Source organism: Mesoplodon bidens (genome assembly GCF_964165515.1).
Source record: "Mesoplodon bidens genome assembly, chromosome: 9".
Lineage (NCBI taxonomy): Eukaryota > Metazoa > Chordata > Mammalia > Artiodactyla > Ziphiidae > Mesoplodon > Mesoplodon bidens.
Window position 1 is genome coordinate 103,972,437 of NC_138166.1, and position 21,979 is coordinate 103,994,415.

A 21,979-nucleotide genomic window follows, 5' to 3' on the forward strand; every position below is an offset into this window, starting at 1 on the left:
TTAATATTTATGATAGGAGACGATGACACTGAAATATAACAAAGTAGCTAAAACAATCCTGTCCCAGAGAAGATGCTGACATTTTGGTTTTCTAAAAGGAGCAGCAGAGTTACGTTAACTTGCTAAGAATCCGTAGAAAGAGTCAACCTGAAAATTAAACTGTTCACAGCAGCACAAAGGACATGCGTCTTCCAGAAAGAGATTATATAGTTTGAGACACCAATTTTATAAATTAAATACAAAATTCCAAAATTATCCCCTATCACTCCTTGAATAATCCAGTTTTAAAGCTGTCGGGCCCCAAGGGCGTCAGAGCCCAGTGAGAAGGGCTGCAGGGGCAGCGGTGGTCCACGTGCTGCTGACTCTACACACAGTGAAGCTTATCAGGTAAGTTAACAAGTTCATTAGGACACTGGAAGCTAGGCTTCTCACTGTTGTTGGAGAAAGGATTACAGACAGAGAGAGGGAGAAAACAAGGACGAGCCCCGTGGTGGCAGACGGGCACCGGACAGACAGACACTCAGGAGCAACACCCCAGGGCCACGAGCACCGTCCTCCGCTCCCAGGTTTACACTGAAAGGACTCGGGGATCCTTGGGAAAACGCTGGTGCGGAAGCAGGGCAGAAAAGCGTAAGATGAGCCCAGAACATTCTTGTTTTGCCAAAAGCTACCACGTGGTCAACCCAACAGGAGAGGTGGACAGGACACGGAAGCCAGCCTGAGCGGCAATCCCTGGTCACAGTGGGGACGATGATGAGGGTCGGTGACGACAAGACGGTAACAAGGAGATAGAAAGGAGCGCACGTGGGGAAATAAGGGAATAGATCAAAAGTCTGACGGAACAGCAGTATCTGCAAAGTTTCAAAGTGCTTCCCATAAATGACTCGTCAAGAAGCCCGGCCGGCTTGCACCTGCATCGAGGGGCCACCGTGAAATCACGCACAGGACGACAACCCTGCACTGTACAGCCCCTGGCAGGATGCGAGGTGGGGGAGACCACAGCCATGGGATGGTCCCGCCACAGACGCCCCCCGCCCCCCCTCGGGAGGAGACGGCACACACACCAGACGGATGGCATTCTGTACAGTGACCGACCTGACCAGACATCTTCAGGTGACAAGAACAGACCAAGGGGCCCTTCCCAGACTCGAGGAGACTACATGCAACGTGTGATTCAGAACTCGGTCCTTCTGCTCTAAGGGGCGATGCCGAGACAATGGGCAGATCTGAATGGGGATGAGGCGGCAGTGATGGATCCGTGTTGATTTCCTGACCGTGGCCGCACTGCGCTGCGCCATCTACGGGAATGTCCTTTGTCTGTCTGTAGGAAACACGCATGTAGGTGTTGGGGATAACGGAGCATTATTTGGGCAACGGACTCTCAGGAAAAAGAAGCTATGTCTGTACTATATAGGCAACTGGGTGATTGATTGATCGTTTCAAAAAATTTTTCTTAATTCAAAAGCCAAATTGATTTTAAAAATATCCATAAAACGTTAAAAGATGGAAAAAACTAAGAAATGAATCAGAGTGTGAAATTTCAGATACTAACTGCCAGAACTAATAACCTAGGGTTAGTATTCTTCTTGAGAAATTTCAGGAACAACCTCAAAATGTAAACTTTTGGCAAAACAAAATATCTCGAGTCTGTATTAAAAGTAAATGACTAGGGGCTTCCCTGGTGGTGCAGTGGAGAATCCGCCTGCCGATGCAGGGGACACGGGTTTGTGCCCCAGTCCGGGAAGATCCCACATGCTGTGGAGCAGCTGGGCCCGTGAGCCACGGCCGCTGGGCCTGCACGTCCAGAGCCTGCGTGCCTGCTCATCCGGAGCCTGTGCTCCACAACGGGAGAGGCCACAACAGTGAGAGGCCTGCATACCGCAAAAAAAAAGTAAATGACTAGTGGATATCAGCTAAATGATTTTAAAGTTTATATGACAACACAAAAGACACAGCACAGCCAACTCAAGAAGAGCAAAGCTGGAAGACTGAGGACCCGACTTCCAGACGCACTGTAAAGCTCTGGGTGAAATCAGGACAGATGGATGGACACAGTGAGAGCTCAGTGCAGACCCCCACTCTGCCTACGAGCACAAGGGGACAGGTGGATGTCCACACGCACACACGCTGAATCTAGACACACACCTTACACCTTCACAAAAAGTAACTGAAAACAGACCACAGATCTAAATGTAAAACACAAAACTAAAACTCCTAAAAAGGTAACAGGAGAAAACCAAGATGGCTTTGGGTACAGCAATGACTAGATACAAAACCAAAGGCATGATCCATGGAAGAAATAACTGACAACCTGGACTTCATTAAAACCGAACACTTCCACTCTGCCAAAGACAAATGTCAAGAGAATGAGAAGACAGGCCACAGACTGGGAGAAAATATTTGCAAAAGATGCATCTGATAAAGGACTGTTTGTTACCCAAAATATACAAAGAACTCTCAAAACTCAACAATAAGAGAACCCAGTTAGAAAATGGACAGAAGATCTGAACAGATGCATGACCACAGTATATCTGTATATATACATGTATATCTTTACAGATAGCAAATAAACACGAGAAGACGCTTAACATGGTATGTCATCAGGGAAGTGCAAATTAAAACAAAAATGAGGTACCACCACACAACTCTTAAAATGGTCAGAAACTGACACCACCAAATGCTGGCGAGGATGTGGAGCAACAGGAACTCTGCTGATGGGAAAGCAAACTGGTACCAACGCTTTGGGAGACAGTTTGATGGTTTCTCACAAAACTAAACCTACTCTCATATGATTCAGCAATCGCCCTGCTTGGTATTTAGCCAAACGAGTTGAAAACTTACATCCACACAAAAGCTGCACACAGAACACAGCTTTATTTGTAATTGCCAAAACTTGGAAGCAACAAAGATACCCTTCAGTAGGTGAGTGGATAAACAAACTGAGGTCCATCCAGACAGTGGGACAGTCTCTGGTGCTAAAAAGAAATGAGCTAAGAAGACACAGAGGAAACATAAATGCATGTGACTAAGAAGCCAACATGAAAAGGCTGCATCCTGTGTAATTCCAACTATATGACAATCTGGAGAAGTTAAGAAATCCTGAAATTTGAGGGATCAAATATGAAATGTGTTTGATTATTCAATATTGAATGTTTATAATAAGACCAGAACCACCTTATAAACCCTCAGAAGTCAACACAGCAAACATTAATAAGGCCATAAAGAAATGAAAGTCAGCTAAAACTGCCCATCAAATATGAATTGTTATAACTTTCATAAACAGATAAAAAATGTTTTTTGCAGACTGGTAAGCTTGATAAATGAAGCAACTCAAATTTCAATTTAACAACAGACGCTCTCATTCTGAACTTTGTAACTCATACGAAACTGAGAGCTAATCTACGTTTATGGTATTGTTTCTACGTTTTTCTTCTTCTGCCTGCATTGTTAGGTTTTATATTTCACTAGTATCTTTTAAGAAAAAAAGTTCTAAAATCTCAACTGAAAATTTCTAAACACTACATACTATAGTTGATCCTCGTTATTTGTGGATTTCGTATTTGTGACTATGCCCACTTGGTACAATTTATTTGTAACCTCAAAACCAGCGTCTGTGGTGCTTTCCAATGCTCTGTGGACGTGGCAGAGCTGCCCACGTGGCGCTTCCCGCTGGGGCCGACACGGCAGTGCCCACCATGGTTCAGCTCATTCTGAGAACAAGGGTCCTTCTGTGGTCCATTTAGTGCTACTTTCTTCACACTTTTGTGCTTTTGTCAGTGATTTTTGCTGTTTAACTGGCCTATAAGCACAGTGCTGTCCAGTGCCCTGAGGGCAACAGGCTGTGATGTGCCCTCAACAGAGGAAACACACATGAGATGAAGCTGCAAATCTATTCCGCGGAGAAAAGTCACTTGGAATCATATTCGCTCTGTGCTGATTAGCAAGGTTCTAAAAACACTTGGGTGCACTGACTAATCTAAGAAAAAAACCTATCTCTAAGTGTCACTGCCAGTAACAGGATTTCACTTTTGGTGCCCTGGACGGTGGGAGACGGGCAAGGAAGGGAGGGATGCACTGACCCACCCACCTGCCCCGACGTTCCCAGGACGTTACCGGGCTCCCCGCCGTGCACTGTACTGCATGTGGAATCTCATCCGACAGCCAGCGTTCCAAACAAAATACACTCACATCAGGAAACAACATGGCTGGAACGCAGAGCGTATTCTTCCCCCAATACCTTCCAAATTACCAAACCCTCTATACTTCACGGTAAAATGCAAAGATCTCAATCAAATGACTGGAACATGGAATAAGTTTATGAATTTACATGGATAAAATAACAGAGTGTTAAAAAATGAACGAGATGTTTGCTGGGGTGAAAATGGAGATAATGCCAAATTAAAAGGGTTTTTTCTTGAAGTCAGTTCACTGAGGTACGGATGCTGCTACTCACCAAGGAACTTCTGACACTTGAAACACTCCTCCAGCCACTCCGGAGTCACGATGTGCTTCACCACGGAGATGGCTGTCAGGAACTTCACGGTGCGCGTCACCTTGCTGGAGATGAGGTGGGTGCACTTCTGTGCAGACTCGGCGACCTCCCCACCAAGAATGTAGAGCTTCTGGGGGTCACGAACACAGACCAGAGGTGAGAGCTAGGCCTACAGAGCCGCACACGGCCTGTGACGTGTCTAAGACTACCAACAGAGTCCTCGGCCACGGAAAATGGTGCAACTGGTAAAACCAAACCCACGCCATTGTAGGAGGAAAGTGAAAACTAGGATTGACAATGTACATTTCCCTAATCAGTGCTGTGCAGATCAAGACTAATAAGACATCCCTGTAAATAAGTAAAATTCTGAAAACAACACAGCTCGTTTCATAAGGAGCAAATCTGCCCAGGCTTTCTAAGCTGACATGAGTGTTACTGAGGCACATTAAAATGCTGTCTCTATTTTAAGAAATGACCTAAGAATTGACTGAGAAGACATAAACATATAAAAGATGATCTCTTTAACTATACTCAATTTTAAAAGTAAAGAAAATAAATTATACTAAACATATAGTAGCATTTATAATTCTTTTCCTTAAAAAAAAAAATAAAACATTTGAATCCTCATAATACAGGTCAACTCATACTCTTAACCATCACCCTCCCCTGTCCCCAAAATAACAAAACAAAATCCCATAATCCCTCCTGGTGTTACTTCCAAAAAGTTTATTTATCTAAATACACCACTGCCCCTTGGGCCTACCCTCCTACCCAAGAAAACAAGTCTTGAAAGACTGTGGATTCAATCAGAAAACCTGAAGAGGCACAGCTACTCTTTTAAGCTCATGTCTTTATGAAAATGATGTCCGAGTGGGCTTGCTAATAATGTTCACGTGATTATAGACATGGTTCTCGGTCTACTCACCTAAATCGTTTTTCTCCTAATAAGAAAGCGAGTATCTAAGTGTGCAGCAGTAGCAAGAATGAGGCGGGAAGTCAATGATGACACGCAGTTTATAGATACACACTGTAAACACTTATAATACGATATTCCCGATTAAATGTTAGTTTAATTAGACTGCTGGCCTCAAGCAAATATAAACAGAAAGGAACATTCCTAAAAATCCTTATGCAAACTAGAATCAAATTTCACCTTAATATACTGTTGAACTTGAACAGGCTCAAATCCAGTGAAAAGCACAAAAGGGGTCAATTCTGGTGTTAACTTCTTAGTGGGAGGTGGTATATCTTCAATTCTATAAAATACACATAGAAAAGACCGCCTATTATTTACTTAAAAATGTTCTTTAGCAAACAAGGGATTTTAATAGCTTTAACAAGCTTTAAGTGTGTGTGGTGTTCTTTCCTTAAAGGGAAAATACAGTGACTTACCTGCTCTTTTTTTCTTTCCCACCATTCACACAAAGTCACCCCCAAAAGGACTCCGTGTGGCACCTCCAAGGGAAGCAGCCAATCAACGCTCCACTTCTCCTCATCAGTCCCGCCCCCGCCCTCTCACTGGCCTTGCTGGTCCTGAAGAGCGGGAGGGCCCCCCCGAGGGCTCTAGTCCTGTGTCTTCCACCTGCCCCGTCTCAACCCAGAAGGCAAAGAACAAAGCTGTTTGACTCAAGCACACATTTTAAATTAAACCTCAGTCTTTTTCATTTCCTTAAATTTTCTCAAATCCTATTTTTAGCTTATATTTGAGACAGTCTATTCAATTAAGAAAAATTTATTTGTGGCATTTTAATGACACATATAATCACATAATTAGGCTTTCACTACAAAATCCAATCATTCCCAGGTTGTAGGGGTGTGGGGATGGCAGGAGGGAGAGCCGAGGGGCAGGGAAGAGAGCAAGACCCTCGCTGAGCACGGCCTGGGGGGGCCTCTGGGTTCTAACGGAACCGCCGGCTTCTCTTTACCAGGTGAGACCAGCACAGGTCTGCACACAGCCACCCCCCGCCGACCCGCCGGGTCAGGGGTCGGGACGCAGACTCCCGGGCCCACACCGAGGACGCCTGGAGCGGGTTCCAGTCCCCCACCCCCGTTCTACCACAGCAGCTCATGTTTTACACACCGGGGGTTCTGGTTAAAGGAGAAGACTCAACTGTTTTTTTAATGAGAGGAAAAAACACTGGCTATTCCCTGTTTATCTCCAGCAGTGAAATGAGACGTGCCACGATAAAGCTGCGACGCAATCAGCAAATCCTTCCAGATCCTATTCACTGTGAACATTTCTGGAACTTTCCCAACTGCCACCATTTTCTAAAACAAACCTGTAAAAGCTCATCAACCATTAAAAAAAAAAAAGCGATTCTTCATACCTGGCTCTTTTGGAAGAGGGCTGGATATTAGTTGCTTCATTCTGCTTCAGTTTGGGAGGTAGTCGTACACCCTGTGATTAAAATATGATTTACTTTAATCAGTCTCCCCAGTAATACAGTAGCTTCCAAGAGCTTTCCACCTACCCCACTGCGTACGTGAGACACACGCACCCACCACGCCTCACCAGCCGAGAGACAGACACACACGAGCCTTCCAGGGAAGCCCTGGGCTGGCACCCTCTTTATTCACCAGACCCAGCAGTTCTTTAAAACGTCTTCACCCCTCTCGCTGTTCACGTTACAGATTTAATCCTCAACCTTGAACTTTTCAGAACACTTTTCACTTCAAATATTTTGTCTTGTGTCTCAGTTTGGAATTTGGAAAACATACTCATTGCGACTATATGCCCAAAAAGAGACTCTTCCTGAACTGAGATGTCACCCATGAGGGTTCAGGACGATCAGGTCACAGCGCTCTGGAGGGTGGGGCAAGGTGCTGAAGGCCACTCCGGTCCCCAGACACAGGGCGCCCACATTCCTGGAACCAGCTGGAGCCCCTGACCTGCAGACACGCTGAGCCGAAGGGCGGGGGGAGGCTGGTGCCCCTGGAGGAACCCCCCAGTCAGCCTCCACCCTTGCCTCACCTCTATGCAGACCTTCGTCCACAAATACACTTTCTCTGTTTCACTACTTGAAGCAATGACCTCTCGATCTGAGATGAGAGGGCAGAAGGCCCCCCCTCACTTGTTTCGTAATAAACAACTGCTGGCCTTCAGGTCCAGAACGGTCCCTCCTGAAGGTACCCTATCAGAGCTCAGCCAGCGGGCTGGAACCCCACCTGGGACATGCGGGAACGGTCCCATCACGGTGAGGTCCGGGCTCCTGCAGAGTGAGCTGTGGGTCCAGGGCTCCTGCACTAACGCCTCAGCTCTTGCCTCCCTGACCCTATGGAAACACGTCGTCTTACTCAGCTCTCCAATTCTTTAAGCAATCGTATAGCTTTGAAGCGATAATGTTCCTAACATGTATAAATATGAATAACTGACAATATCATCAATTAAGAAAAAAAAGATGCAGGGTATACTCAACAGCTACGACAGGAGAGAAGAACAGCCCTCATCTGTTATGGTGACAAACTACTAAAAGAATTCTTAATTTACAAATACAAACGTATCCCTCCTGCATGTGTATAATATACAGTAACAGCCAAAGTAAGGTTATTAGCTTGACATACCATCAGCAACTCTGCTGACACTTTCAGTGGAACTCTCCAAGCATCTAAAGAGAGAAACAGGTTACTTATCAGATATACTGTGTAAACAGATAAGCCGTGTTACAAAAGCCTTTTCATGACCCATACACACACTATTATATATGAAACAGATAACTACAAACGACCTACAGGGAACTCTGCTCAATACTCTGTAATGACCTACATGGGAAAAGAATCTAAAAAAATAATAATAATAATAGATACACATATATGTAGGACTGATTCACTTTGCTGTACACTTGAAACTTACACAACACTGTAAATCAACTATCCTCCAATTAAAAAAAAAAAAAGGAAGTGTATCATCATCAACAACAACAAAAACACAAAAAGCCCTTTCAGGAGCGGGTAATCCTGGACACACGGTGGCTTGGCGGACAACCTTTAATAAGGGGAAAATGTGAGGACTGTCACTAAGTGGCTGCACAGTGAGGGGCGGCGGCTCCCGGGAGAGCCTGCAGGGGCCTAGTTTTGCGTGTGAGGCAGCCCTGAGCAAAGCAGGAGCACGCAGCACAGCAGAGGCTGCCCGCCCCGCGTGTGCTGTCCCCCCGGCCAATTTTGGGAGCCACACAGTCCGGCTTCTAAGAAACCGACTGCGACGAGGGGGCTGACACCAAGGAACACAGCGCGCCGGGCGGTGACCGTGCTGAGCACCGAGGGCGCGTGTCCACTGAGGACCAGGTGACGTCACACCAGCAGGTGCGTCACAGGGAAGCCAGCGGACCACAGCTCAGAATGAAGACAAGCTTTCTCGTGACTGAAGCCGCTCAAACCGGAACTTAACAGGCTCCTTTGAGAGACAGCACGTTAAAGCAGTGCTCAAATTGAACGCCCGTTTTCTGGAGTAACGTTCAGTTCAGTAAATGCAGTAACATTAAGTGCTGTAGTGTGTACAGCCGGGGTAGTGATCCTCCCACGAGTTTTGCACAGCTGAAGGGGAGGTGGGCTACGGCTCATGGGGCGCCTTGGACAGACCAGAGCCAGCTTGAGACAAGATCAGCAGGCTTCTGCACGTTCCTTCTACCTCTGAGGGTCCATTTTTAAAAAGTAAACCAAAATACACACCAACAAAAACTCCTGGGCAGAGTGCGGAGGAAGACAGTGTGGCAAGGAAACGGGAAATTAAATCAGAATGATGAGAGGGCCGAAGCCAAGACCGGTGCTTAGTACGCAAGCTGGCGGCAACGTGGAACCGGCCCCACTTACCCAGAAGGTTTGAAACCAAGTGCGGAGCCGGGGCGAAGGGGTCCTGCAGGCTGAAGGTGGTGTAGCGGCCGTACTGAATCTGCCGCAGGGCCTCCAAGTTCCCCAGAAGGATGTCTCCCAGCCACTGGGCGTTCACGCACGGGATCCTCCACTCTTTGGCTTTCTCATACTTCAAACCAGTTGGTCTTTTTTTTTTTTTGGAAGAGAAAACACATTTACTAAATGTTAGAGTTCTGTGTTCAAATTTATATTTATATTCAACAAAGCCAGTCCACATTTTCTCACACTAGAAATGACAGGGATGTTTCTGCAGAGCCGACCCTGGCTGGTAAGGAAGCGCACACGTGGGTCACGAGACCATTGCTAGGCCTACCTTTACCTTACTGCTGTTACCAGGGCTAAACTGCATCTCATTAATTCATCTGATTTCATTCTTCTGCTAGCATTATCATAAATATCGTTGCTATCCTGTTAACAGACTTTGATTTTCACACCCTAATTTCCGTCACAAAACTAAGATATATTAAGAAATACAGAACTGCTGAAACAGCCACTACAGCGTGTATAAACTGAAGATTAAGTAATGGCTTCAGAACCGTGCTTACTCTTTGCAGATGAGAACTGTGTTGCTGCGGCACAGATAGCCCGTGTACTTGGCACCTGCCAAGTAAGCCATCAACTTCAGGTCATCCCTGTCGCTGTCAACAAATCCAGTCACAGAAATAATCTAAGGGAAAAGAGCAAGTAAGGCCAAAATATAACGACAATTTAACCCAGTTAATAAACTCTTCTACATTTTAGTTGTTTTATAGACACGGGTGTTTCCATTCCTTCTTTGGCATCACGAGAGGTATCTAGTGACATCATGTCTAAGAATGTCAAAACCAGAACTTTGTTAATGGTGAAAATGTTCCACACACAGCCAGCAAGGGGATGGAAAACAAACATACCAAGTATGGGAAAACCATTTTTGTGTTGCTATGACACCGTTCAGATAATCTGAATGAAGTTACTCTATTAAGCATATAAATATTAGTCAGTTCTTCTTACTGATCCCAATTTTGAGCTCAGCTGAGTGGGAGGACCCACAAGTGATAACGTCTGGCCAACAGCAGCCACTTCTGGTTTAAGTCGCTCGCTTTATTTCAGGAATTTATGAAACGGTGTCAAAGGCTTAGGAGAGTCAACGCAACAGCGGCCTGTGCAGGAAGCCGCGACTGTCACAGGAGAACAGAAGGAAAGAAGATGCCTTCGTGCTCGGCACCGGCCAGCGGGCCGTTCGCAGCCCACGGGGGACACGGGAGCAGACAAGCCCGCCCGGCAGAGGGGGAGGGGTGAGCCTTACGTGCTGGGAGCACGGCCTCCCCCCGGGCGGGAAGGCCACGGGGAAGTGCAGGGCCCGATGGGGCGGCACGAGCCGCTTCTTCTTCAGCACCGCGTTCAGCCAGTGCGCCGTGACACACCTCTTCCTCTCCTTCACCGCCTGCAAACGCAAGAGCACGGGCTGGTCTCGGGGGCTTTCACTGCAGGCTAAACACAGACTGTAAGGCTGGACAGCTAACAAGGCCACCTTTAATGGGAGTCCTATAAATAAAGGAATTTCACGAGCTTAGCACTCAATTTCTGAAGTCATGAACTGCAACAGTGTCGCAGGTTAATTTTAACACACCCCGAAAACGTTACTGGCCACCCAAGAACAAGAGCCGACCACGGGGAGAAGAGCTACACGTCTGACAACCTGGAAATAACTTCAGTCATGGAAGGAGATGACATTTCTGATCATCAAAATTAAAACCGCCCCACGAGAACACAGAGGGCCCTGCACACAAGTCACGAAAGAACGCAACTGCTCACCTAAAAGTAAGCGCGGAGCCCCTCCCCACAGGCACCACTACCTACTCTGTAACAGGGGTTCCTTAGAGGCCGTGTGTCACACACACTGACACCTGTCTGTCTACAAATAACATTTTTAAGAAAGGAACCTTCAGGGGATGAGAGCAGGTAATACTGAGGAGGAGGCTTCTGCTCTGCAGGACAGAAGCTCAGAGGACTGACCGGGTCAGGCCTGCACACGAATCCCCCCAACAGTTAAGAAATCCCGCTCCGGCCGCTCTGCGTTCAGCGTGGCCCTGGACGGGAGCGGAAGGCCGTCTACCCTCCCCAGCACCACCTGGGGCTTCCCCTGCCCCACTCCTCACAGACAGAAAGGCCTGGTGGCCACAGAGGGATCCATCTATCCCACCAAAGCCCGAGGAGAATCAGTAGAAGAAAGTCCTTTCCAACCCCGAGCCTCACTAGGGTCACTCAGGACACTAACACTGTCCAGAGAAAGGGACAGACTCAGTCACACCGCAGCTGAGCCTCCACTCACCTGTGCGAACAGCCCGCTCACTTGACTCTCACAGAGCAGGTGTGTGCAGCGGCTCGAGAACGTGGGGTCCACGGCACCTCCGTGCGCCTGGATTATCTAGACACACACAAGACCCAGAGTCACAGTCAGGGGAGAAGGGAACTGTAATTTCAAATAAGACAGCTTTTAAAAGAATCCATTATACGTTTTCATCGTCTAGTTCCCCAAAAGTATAAAAGATATGTTATCAGTTATACCTATGGACTTTTCCACCCTGCACTGTACAATAAAAATGAACTTTAACACCATTCCATCTGCATTTCCAAAGGAAAAGTGGAATGCTCTTTCTAAAACAGGGTTTCTCAACTGGGCATTACGGACGTTTTACACCAGCTGACTGAGCTGCGGCGGGGGGCATCCTGAGCGTCTCAGGGGGCCCGCAGCACCCCTGACCTCTCCCCCTGAGATGCCAATAACACTCCCCCAGCTGCGACAGTGAAAACTGTTTCAGACATTGCCAATCGTCCCCCGGGGCTAGAATCACTGCTTTTAAGAAACTTTATTCTAAAAGGGGAAAAGAAAAAAAAAAGGTCAAAATGGAGTCTTTGAACAACAGAAAATTATTTTTAAAAACAGATTCAGTTTTTTGGGGTGAGGGGACTGTCCCGTACCCCGACAGCAGTGGTTACATAGTTGTGTGGCACTGAGGGGAACTGGTCAAAACTTAAAACGCTGTATATATGGAAAGAGCGAGAACTTTATACGTTAAAAAGACCTGCCCCACGAAACAGTTCCATTTCATTTACGACTTTAAAAAATTTTTTATTAAAAAAAATGTTTTTTAAACTGGAGTCTAGTTGATTTACAATGTGGTGTTAGTTTCAGGTGCACGGCACAGTGATTCAGTTACACATACACATATACAAATCCTTTTCCTAAAGTATTCTTTTCCGTTACAGTTCATCACAGCACGTTGAACGCAGCTCCCTGTGCGCTACAGCAGGACTCTGCGCCTGGCCACTCTCTGCACGCTCGCTTACACCTGCTGACCTCACACTCCCTCCCACTCCGTCCGCCCCCACAACCCGCTGCTTCTGGGCGACCACAAGTCTGTTCTGTGTGTTCATGAGTCTGCTTCTGTTTTGTAGATAGGTTCGTTTGTGTAGCATTTTAGATTCCACAGCTAAGTGATATCATATGATATTTGTCTTTCTCTGTCTGGCTTACTTCACTCAGTATGATCATCTCTAGGTCCATCCAGGTTGCTGCAAATGGCATTATTTCATTCCTTCTTATGGCTGAGTAATGTTCCATTGCAGATATGTGCCACGTCTTCCTTATCCATTCATCTGTCGACGGACATTTAGGTTGCTTCCATGCCTTGGCTATTGTGAATAGTGCTGCTATGAACACAGGGGTGCATGTGTCTTTTTGAATTACAGTTTTGTCTAGGTTTATGCCCAGCAGTGGGACTGCTGGATCACACAGTATTTCTAGTTTTAGCTTTTTGAGGAGCCTCCATACTGTTTTCCATAGTGGCTGCACCAACTTACATTCCCACCAACAGCGTAGGAGGGTTCCCTTTTCTCCACACCCTCTCCAGCATTTGTTATTTGTATTTGTTATTTTTAATGATGGCCATTCTGACCTGTGTGAGGTGATACCTCATGGTAGTTCTGATCTGCTTTTCTCTAATAATTCGTGATACTGAGCATCTTTTCGTGTGCCTATTGGCCATCTCTATGTCTACTTTAGAGAAATGTCTATTTTAGGTCCTCTATCCATTTTTCAATTGGGTTGTTTTTTTTGTGGTTGAGTTGTATGAGGCTGTTTGTGTATTTTGGAAATTAAGCCCTTGGCGGTTGCATCATTTGCAAAGATTTTCTCCCAGTCGGTAGGTTGCCTTTTCATTTTGTTTATGGTCTCCTTTGCTGTGCAAAAGCTTGTAAGTTTGATCAGGTCCCATTTGTTTATTTTTGCTTTTATTTCTACTGCCTTGGGAGACTGACCTAAGAAAACATGGGTATGATTTAAGTCAAAGAGAATGCTTTTCCTGTATTCTCTTCTAGGAGTTTTATGGTGTAATGTCTTACGTTTAAGTCTTTAAGCCATTTTGAGTTTATTTTTGTGTAGGTGTGAGGGTGTGTTCTAACTTCACTGACTTACATGCAGCTGTCCAGCTTTCCCAACACCACTTGCTGAAGAGCCTGTCTCTTCTCCATTGTATATTCTTGCCTCCTTTGTTGAAGATTAACTGACTGTAACTGTGTGGGTTTATTTCTGGGCACTCTATTGGGCCCACTGATCCACTGATCCATATGTCTGTTTTTGTGCCAGTACCACGCACTGTTTTGATTACTGTAGCTTTGTAGTATTGTCTGAAGTCTGGGAGGGTCATGGCTCCTGCTTTGTTCTTTTTCTTCAGGATTGCTTTGGCAATTCTGGGTCTTTTATGGTTCCATATAAATTTTAGGATTGTTCTAGTTGTGGAAAATGTCATGGGTAACTTGATAGGGGTGACATTAAACCTGTAGATTGCTTTGGGTAGTATGGCCATTTTAACAATATTAGTTCTTCCCATCCAAGAGCATGGGATAGCTTTCCATTTCTTTCAGTCATCTTCAATTTCCTTTATTAATGTTTTATAGTTCTCAGCCTGGAAGTCTTTCACCTCCTTGGCCAGGTTTATTCCTAAGTATTTTATTTTGGGGAGTACGATTTTAAAAGGAATTTTTTTTACATTCCCATTTTGATATTTCATTATTAGAATACAGAAATGCAACCGATTTCTGTATGTTGTATCCTCCTCCTGCCTTGCTGAACTCAGTTTTGTGTGTAGTCTTTGGGGTTTTCCGTATGCATCACGTTACATGAATATAATGACAATTCTACCTCTTCCCGATCACTTCGGGTACCTTTTAATCTCGTCTGATTGCTGTGGTTAGGACTTCCAAAACTATGTTGAATAGAAAAGGTGAGAGTGGGCATCTTTGTCTTGTTCCAGATTTTCACAGGAGGGCTTTCAGCTTTTCACTGTTGAGTATTGTATTGGCTGTGGGTTTGTCATAAATAGCTTTTATTATATCTTGGTCCCTCCATACCCACTTTGGTAAGAGTTTTTAATCACGAATGGATGTTGAATTTCGTCAAATGCTTTTTCTGCATCTATTGAGATGATCATGTGGTTTTTGTCTTTTCTTTTGTTGACATGCTGTATCACACCGATTGATTTGTGTATGCTGAACCATCCTCGTGAACTTGGGCTGCATCCCACTTGGTCATGGTGTTATCATCTTTTTTATGTTTTGTTGGGTTAGGTTTGCTAATACTTTGTTGAGCATTCCTGCATCCATCTATGTTCATCAAAGATACTGGCCTGTAATTTTCTTTTTTGGTAGTGTCTTTGTCTGGCTTTGGTATCAGGGTGATGGTGGCTTCACAGAGGTCTTCGGGAGTGTTCCCTCCTCTTCAGTCTTTTGGAAGAGTCTGAGAAGGATTGGTGGAAGTTCTTCTTTGTATGTTCGGAAGCTCCCTTTCTGTCCCGGCTGATCTCCCTGACAGGGAGGGGCCTCCCAGGGTGCAGGAACCTTTCCTCTTTCACAGCTCCCTCCCAGGGGCGCAGGCCCCATCCCGATTCCTTTCTTTTTTTTTCTTTTTTCTTTTGTCCTACCTGGTTACGTGGAGATTTTCTTGCCCCTTCAGAAGTCCGAGGTCTTCTGCCAGCATTCAGTAGGCATTGTGTGAGAACCGCTTCCACACGTACATGTATTTCGGACGTATTTGTGGAAGGAGGTGAGCTCCACGTTGTTCTCCTCTGCCATCTTGACCCACTCCTCTCCATTTACTACTTTTAAAGTTTGATTTTTATGTTGATTAAAGTGATGCATAAACATAGTTTAATGAGGCCCAGGACAAAGCCAGCAGTTTGCTACCCCATTCACTTTCCACTCCCCTAAGGCTGCCATATCCAGCTCTGTAACTCTGTCTTCTGGTAAATATTAATATGTTCTAACTAATACATTCTGTGCTATTTCTTTGTTTTTTAGCTTCAGATGTTATCTACCAACCTCCTACTGTGGAGGCCACCTTCCCCCAAGAAACTAAAACACACACACACACACACACACACATGTGCCTTCCTAATTTGGTTCTATCACAGTCCCTATTTCAATCAGCCTTTGGGATTTAATACAGTATGGCTCACCACCCGGTCTGTCAGGGCACACGGGGACGAAGTTCCTTTCTGCTACCAACTTTTGCTTTCCCTGGTGTTAAGAAATGCCTCGTTCCCCTCCTTCTCACCTGTCTTTTTCTCAGCTTTCCATGCACCTTTCACTATTTCTTTCCCAGACTCTTCAAAGAAATGCAACGTGCTGGCTCAAAAGCATGTCACCTGACCCTCCTCCCTCCAGGGGCCAGGGCTGGACTCAGCCTGGAGCATGGGCCAGACCAACAGAGCGCGCTGGGTGATGGCATGCGGCCTCAGCAAAGCCACGGGGGAGCCGGCGCCACGCTGAGCGGATGCGCTCCCTGGAGAGGCCCGGGGCGGGGGGGTGAGCCCCCCAAGAGCCATGGGGGCGGCATTCTAAGCGTTCCTGCAGCCCAGCAGAGCCCTCAGAGGCAGCCTCCTGGGGGCCAGGGCTCTAGCCACCCGCTAAGCCACTTCAGGACTCCCAGCCCACACAGGAACCACGGGGTAGTAAGCATCTGTTGTTTCAAGTCAGAGTCTCGGGGGAGTCGTCACACAGCAACAGAAGACGAACGCAGCGTCACCTCCGCTTCACACGGTCCAGCCCCTCCAGCGACCTGCCTCCCCCAGCCCGTGCCGTCCCTCCCGGACGCCGCCCCCCGCTCCGGTGCTGGCTGCTCCCTCCCCACCAGCCCTCACGCCCGTCTGCACTGCTCTGCACCCTCACCCTCGGAATCCCTTTCCATCTCTGGGTCAAGCCCCACCCTTGGCCACACCCTCCTCTTGGGTGGCACGGCAGGCACAGTTTTCGACTGGGGGAGTCTGAAAATATCTTCATCCCACAGTCCCATGTGACTGACGGACTGGATACGGCATCCCAGGCTGGGAATCACGGGCTGCCTCTGAGAGCCAGACGCCCGCCCAGGTCCCGCTGGTATGTGTCCTCAGCCTTGAGCCCGGGCAGCCCTCACATGCTGCACCTTCACGGCGGCCCGAACAGCGCCCTCTTCTCTCCTTTCAATCTGCAGAAACGCCCTTCAGTTATAAGCGACCTTCTTTCAACTTTCTTGCCTTCATTTCCTCTGTTCCCAAACTTCCAGGACTTAATTTTGGACCTCTCGGGCTAACCCTTTCACTGACAAACAAAAACAAAACCCCCCAAAACCGAAAGCAAACCTCTTCGTATCTCTGAATTTTGTTCTACTTTTTTTTCGGGATAGTTTCTAAATATCATTACCCCCTACACTTCCATAATTTAAAAAAAAAAAAAAAAAATCTGCCGCTGTAACTCTCGGACAGGCGTCTCCTCTCCCGCCCCTGGCGACTGCCCTCCTTCGGGTGCTCAGTGCTTCCCAACCAAGCCCCGGCCCAACCACCTCTCCAGCCTCCCGTGCCCAACATCTCACAGCCGCACGCACACCTGCCCACGCTCCACACACTCTCAAGACGATGGGGAGCAAACTCCGGTTCCTACAACGTGCCAGGTAAGTTGGGTCTTGGAAGGGACGGCCTGGCCTTAGTCTCCGGCCCTCCGTGCCTCCTGGACCCCGACCCTAACCCCGGCCCCAGGAGCGTGCTCTCCTGCTGCCACAGCCCCGCGGCCCTGCCGATGCCACTCTCTCCACTGGGACCCCTCCCTCCCCTGAACTCTTACTCGGCCTCGGCCTTGCAGACGGGTCCTCTGCTTAACAAGCCCCGCCCCGGCCAGCGCCTTCCTCCAGGCTCTCCAGCACCCAACGTGCCGTTCACCATCACCTGAGCGTGCGGCCGTTCCTCTACCCGTTTCACCATTTCCTCGCTCCTGTTCAGTCACCAGCGTTCCCTAGGTCTGACAGTGTGCCTGGCACATGGCGGGGGCTTAAACACCAACGCTTGCAGGGAAGCCCACTGAAGATGCATCTGAAGCACACAAACTCATGTTTTTAAAGAAAATTGGACTCAATTTTGATTTGTGGCACTGCAAGAGAAAGTGTTTACTTTTCCTTTTCTTTAAAGGCCACCGTGCAAACTAATAAATCAATCAACGGACTCAGTTCCACACCTAGGCTAGAAGACTCTGCAGTCCCTTCCAGCCACTCGCCTTTGGAGAACAGAGATGACACAGCTACATATAAGTCCAGGGTCCCAACCCGAGGGCACCAAAACCCGATCTTCTTCCCACACCCCCGGTTATATACAAGTCATCCGTGCCACTCAGAATTTCAGGACTGAAAATAATCTTAAGAATGAGAAAGTCCAACCTTTTCCCCTTACAGTTAGGAAAACTAAAGCCCAGACAGCGGATCTACCCAAGGTCCCGGGGGGTGTTAATAAAAATGCCCATAACACCTTCAGATATTATATGTATGTGTATACGTATATGTATCTGCATCTCAGTAACCTTACCCTTTTCCAGGTGGCCAGCAGCTGTTTGTCAGACATCTGCTCTGGATAATCCGCAACTGCAAACACACATCCCAGTAAGAAGCCTTCTTCTGGAACTAGAATAGAATCATACAAATTAAAGTCCCAAACCCATGAATGTGTGCACAAAACATAAACAAGCTCATTTTGCAGAGTTCAACATGCATGCGTGAAGCGACTCACACTTGACCACCACGTATCCACCAGGACAGTGAGGGCCGCTGGCATACTGCTGCAAACCATAGCTGCTCGCCTGTCTACGTTAAGTGACTGAGAACATGAAACCAACGGTTCCTGCCTGGGCACTGAGCATCCCGAGTTGGTCCCTGCGGCAGCCTGATGTTCTATGGACGCCAGTGTTCACTTCAGGGTATGGCGTCCCAAAGTACCAAAGAGATCTAACTGTTCCGTCCTCCTAACTATATCCTTTGTTAGGTAACGAGACCCCCATTCCCCGTTTTCTAAGAGTTATTTTGGCATGAATCCTTACCCTACCTGCAAACACTCTCCAAGTAAGTACAGGACTTTTGGGAGAAAAATAAAGAAGAAACCACATTACTAACTCTCTACTGCTGGGTCATGTCCAAACAGCTGGTACTGCGGCTGGCACAGTGGGGCCTGGGGTGTCTGCGTTTGCATCTGCTGCTGCTGGTGCAGGCGCTGGAGCTGCTGCAAGTGTGCGAGCTGGTGCTGCAGCGCCTGCTGCTGCGGGGGAAACTGATGCTGGTGGGCCTGCGGTGGCGGCCGAAATGGATGCGGCGGCGGCGGCGGGTAAGGCTGCTGCTGGAGCTGCAGGGCCTGCTGGGGCGGCAGGTGCAGGACGGGCGGCGGGGCCGGCGGCGGTGGTGGCGGCGACAGATGTGGCTCCGGGGTCACTTTCGCCTGGCTGAGCAGCGCTGCATTCGCATGGCCCTGCTGGCCGTGGTTCACCTGCGGCTCTAAGGTCTTTGTCGGAGCTGCGAGGGACTGTAAGATCTGGAAACAGAAATCAGGTGAGGTGGTCATCAGCAGCCGCTGACGTGTGCTCCCCGGCCCTCGTCAGGAGGGCGACGGCACACCCTACATGCCGTCAGCCAGACGCTCGCTAACCGGACGGTGCAAACGCAACTGCCGTTGTCTCCTGTGCACTAAGCATCACCAGTCTCCGTGAAGCAAATAAATTCATATTGTGAGACATCTTCACCAAAAAGTGAAACTAACCTAAGTGAAGTGGAACAAGCTAATGAGTGAAAGTTGACCGACACAAGCTCAAGTGGCGGATGTGCTCTAGAGCAGAGGGATGGGTGTTCGGCCACACTGACCTCGCCGGCCCCGGGGCGCGGCCTTGTGCCTCCTGGGCCCCCTCCTGCCCGGCCACGAAGGCACCGGCAGCCGGAGAGCCTGACCCAAGCCTCCTTCCCACAGCTGCCACTTCCCAAAGGAGCAAGGGGTCCAGCAGAGGAGGACGCAAAGACCCCACCCGAGTGAAGGCACGGGACACAAGCGGCCCTGGAGAGCAGCCGCCGGCCCCTCCCGTCTGCGGTCGTCCAGCTGTCGCACGAACGAGGGACGGGAGAGACACCAGCAGTACGTCTGTGTGCGTGGTCGACCGTCCCCCAGCCGACACTCGCCTTCCTCAGAGGTGACGGGAGCTCCACACGTGGGACAGACCCCTCAAGCTAGAGAACCCCGCCGCCAGCCAGCTGACGTTGAGCTCAGCCCCCCTCCCAGGGACAGGCGTCGGCCCGAGAGCTGAACAAGCTGCAGGGCGGGGAGGGGCCGGACCAGGACAGGAGACACCAGCTCGCTGCGCGTCAGATCGCCATGTCATTTTACTACCCTGCGTGGCACTGGATGTGACAAAAGAAACGTGTCATACGATGAACTTTCCCAACATGCTCAAGGAACAAAAACTGGAAGCCAACTTCTCATGGTCAAGGAAACCAGTAACAAACAGATTTTACCAAAAGTCAATCGATACAATTTATCTCCATTAAAACATCCTTGTCATTTAAATAAAACTCCAGAAATGCAACTTGCACATAAACCAAACCTATACAAAAATCTCAAATATGTTTTTGACATATCTCTTGCACTTAAAACAGACTCCAAAACGTAAAGGTTATATAATTTGCAAGAGTAACAGACTTTGGATTTAGTGGTGAAATAAATTAAAATTGAAATAAGTTAAACTCAAGGGTTTGAGTACATCTATCTGTCTTTGAAATCAGCCTATAGGTAAGACATCTCTATAAGGAGACTCTTTGGGTACTTCGAGAACACCTCAAGTTGAGCTCTGAGAAGGAAAAAAAGTTTTCAATACGTTTGTAATTAACAGGATAACTAATTCTTCTCTACGCAAGTGTTAAAAAATACCCAGTAAAGTGGAGGGAGAAATGAACCCCACCACATACCCTGCCCAAGTATACAGAACAGCATTTGGGATGCTAACATTTCCATAAAAAAGCAGGCAGGGGCTTCCCTGGTGGCGCAGTGGTTGAGAGTCCGCCTGCTGATGCAGGGGACACGGGTTTGTGCCCTGGTCCGGGAAGATTCCACATGCCGCTGAGCGGCTAGGCCCGTGAGCCATGGCCGCTGAGCCTGCGCGTCCGGAGCCTGTGCTCCGCAATGGGAGAGGCCACAGCAGTGAGAGGCCCGCGTACCACACACACAAAAAAAGCAGACAGGAGTGGGGAGGGGACCCTGCCTGGATATCTGTAGATGGGCCACGAGCCCACGCAAAGGTGGGCCTGGTCTGGCACAGGGGTAATGGGGTCAGGGGTGGGAGGGAGTTACCATCACTTTACAGCCTGTGATACCATTAAAATTTAAACTTCCGTACATATCTTACTCTTTCACCCCCGGAAGTAAACAGCCTATGTAAATTCGATACAGCTGCCTGTCTGCCATCACGAACAGGGCTGACCTGACTGCTGCCCACGTGTTGCTGCTCCCCAGGTCAGGGGAGCTCGTGGGGGCGTCAGGTGGGCTGGCAGGAACGCCCGGGGCCAGGACTCAGCTGGAGGCCCCTTCCGTGGGCAACCATGATCTGAAGGGGCTGGGGGAGGCCAGGACGCAACAGGGGGGCAACTCAGAGCAGACAGAGATGCTGGCGAGAGCCCAGCCGGGCTGAGAGGTGGACAACGGCCTGGAAAGCCGTGTATGCACCTGGCCAGCCCGGCTGGGGAGCGGGCACCCCGGCAGGCCAGGGGGTGTGAGGTGCCCCTTAGAACACCTTGCACACTCATCAGATGGCTTGTTCAACCCTCTGATCTGCCTCTGGCCAAGAACCTATGTTAGTCCTGAAAAATCAAAGAAAAAAGCTTCCTAACTGCTTGAGCACACGATTCGCCACACTGCCAACTACGATTTTTAGTGAACGTCACTTTGAATTTTCCCCTCATAGTTGCCACAGTCCTTATTTAAGCTACTTAATACTGAGAGCCGCAACATTTGTGTAAAACAGCGTGACACACACCACACGGCTCCTAACCACCAGAAATTCGCAATTTAAACAGGAGTTTGGTGGTTGCTATGTTTCCTCAACCCCCTGATCTAATTTTAAACCAAATCTTTTACTTCTAACATTTTAAAGGTTCATTTTCTTCACATCTAGCAGCAAAACGGCCTAGTGTTCTGCCACTGCTGAAGGACCCTCAGAAGACCTCTTCGTAAGGGTTCTCGTCAGTGATCAAAACCATTCCCTCGCTAGAACTGGTCCCGCCTCTGCCCGCGGCTGAGGAGATCAGGTCCGTCTTCT

The 21,979-nt window shown here is 48.2% G+C and overlaps 1 protein-coding gene across 1 annotated transcript in view; it reads right to left on the bottom strand.

The window, feature by feature from the left end:
• Positions 1-21,979, bottom strand: part of PAXIP1 (PAX interacting protein 1) — a 48,282-nt gene that overhangs the window by 3,707 nt on the left and 22,596 nt on the right. Inside the window, exons 7-16 of the mRNA XM_081243454.1 lie at positions 18,804-19,215; positions 18,223-18,317; positions 11,670-11,765; positions 10,644-10,781; positions 9,904-10,025; positions 9,299-9,483; positions 8,054-8,097; positions 6,820-6,890; positions 5,646-5,748; positions 4,454-4,622 (exon numbers count right to left, since the gene is read on the bottom strand). Coding sequence (XP_081099580.1) covers positions 4,454-4,622; positions 5,646-5,748; positions 6,820-6,890; positions 8,054-8,097; positions 9,299-9,483; positions 9,904-10,025; positions 10,644-10,781; positions 11,670-11,765; positions 18,223-18,317; positions 18,804-19,215 — 1,435 coding nt within the window. The remainder of the gene's footprint in view (positions 1-4,453; positions 4,623-5,645; positions 5,749-6,819; positions 6,891-8,053; positions 8,098-9,298; positions 9,484-9,903; positions 10,026-10,643; positions 10,782-11,669; positions 11,766-18,222; positions 18,318-18,803; positions 19,216-21,979) is intronic.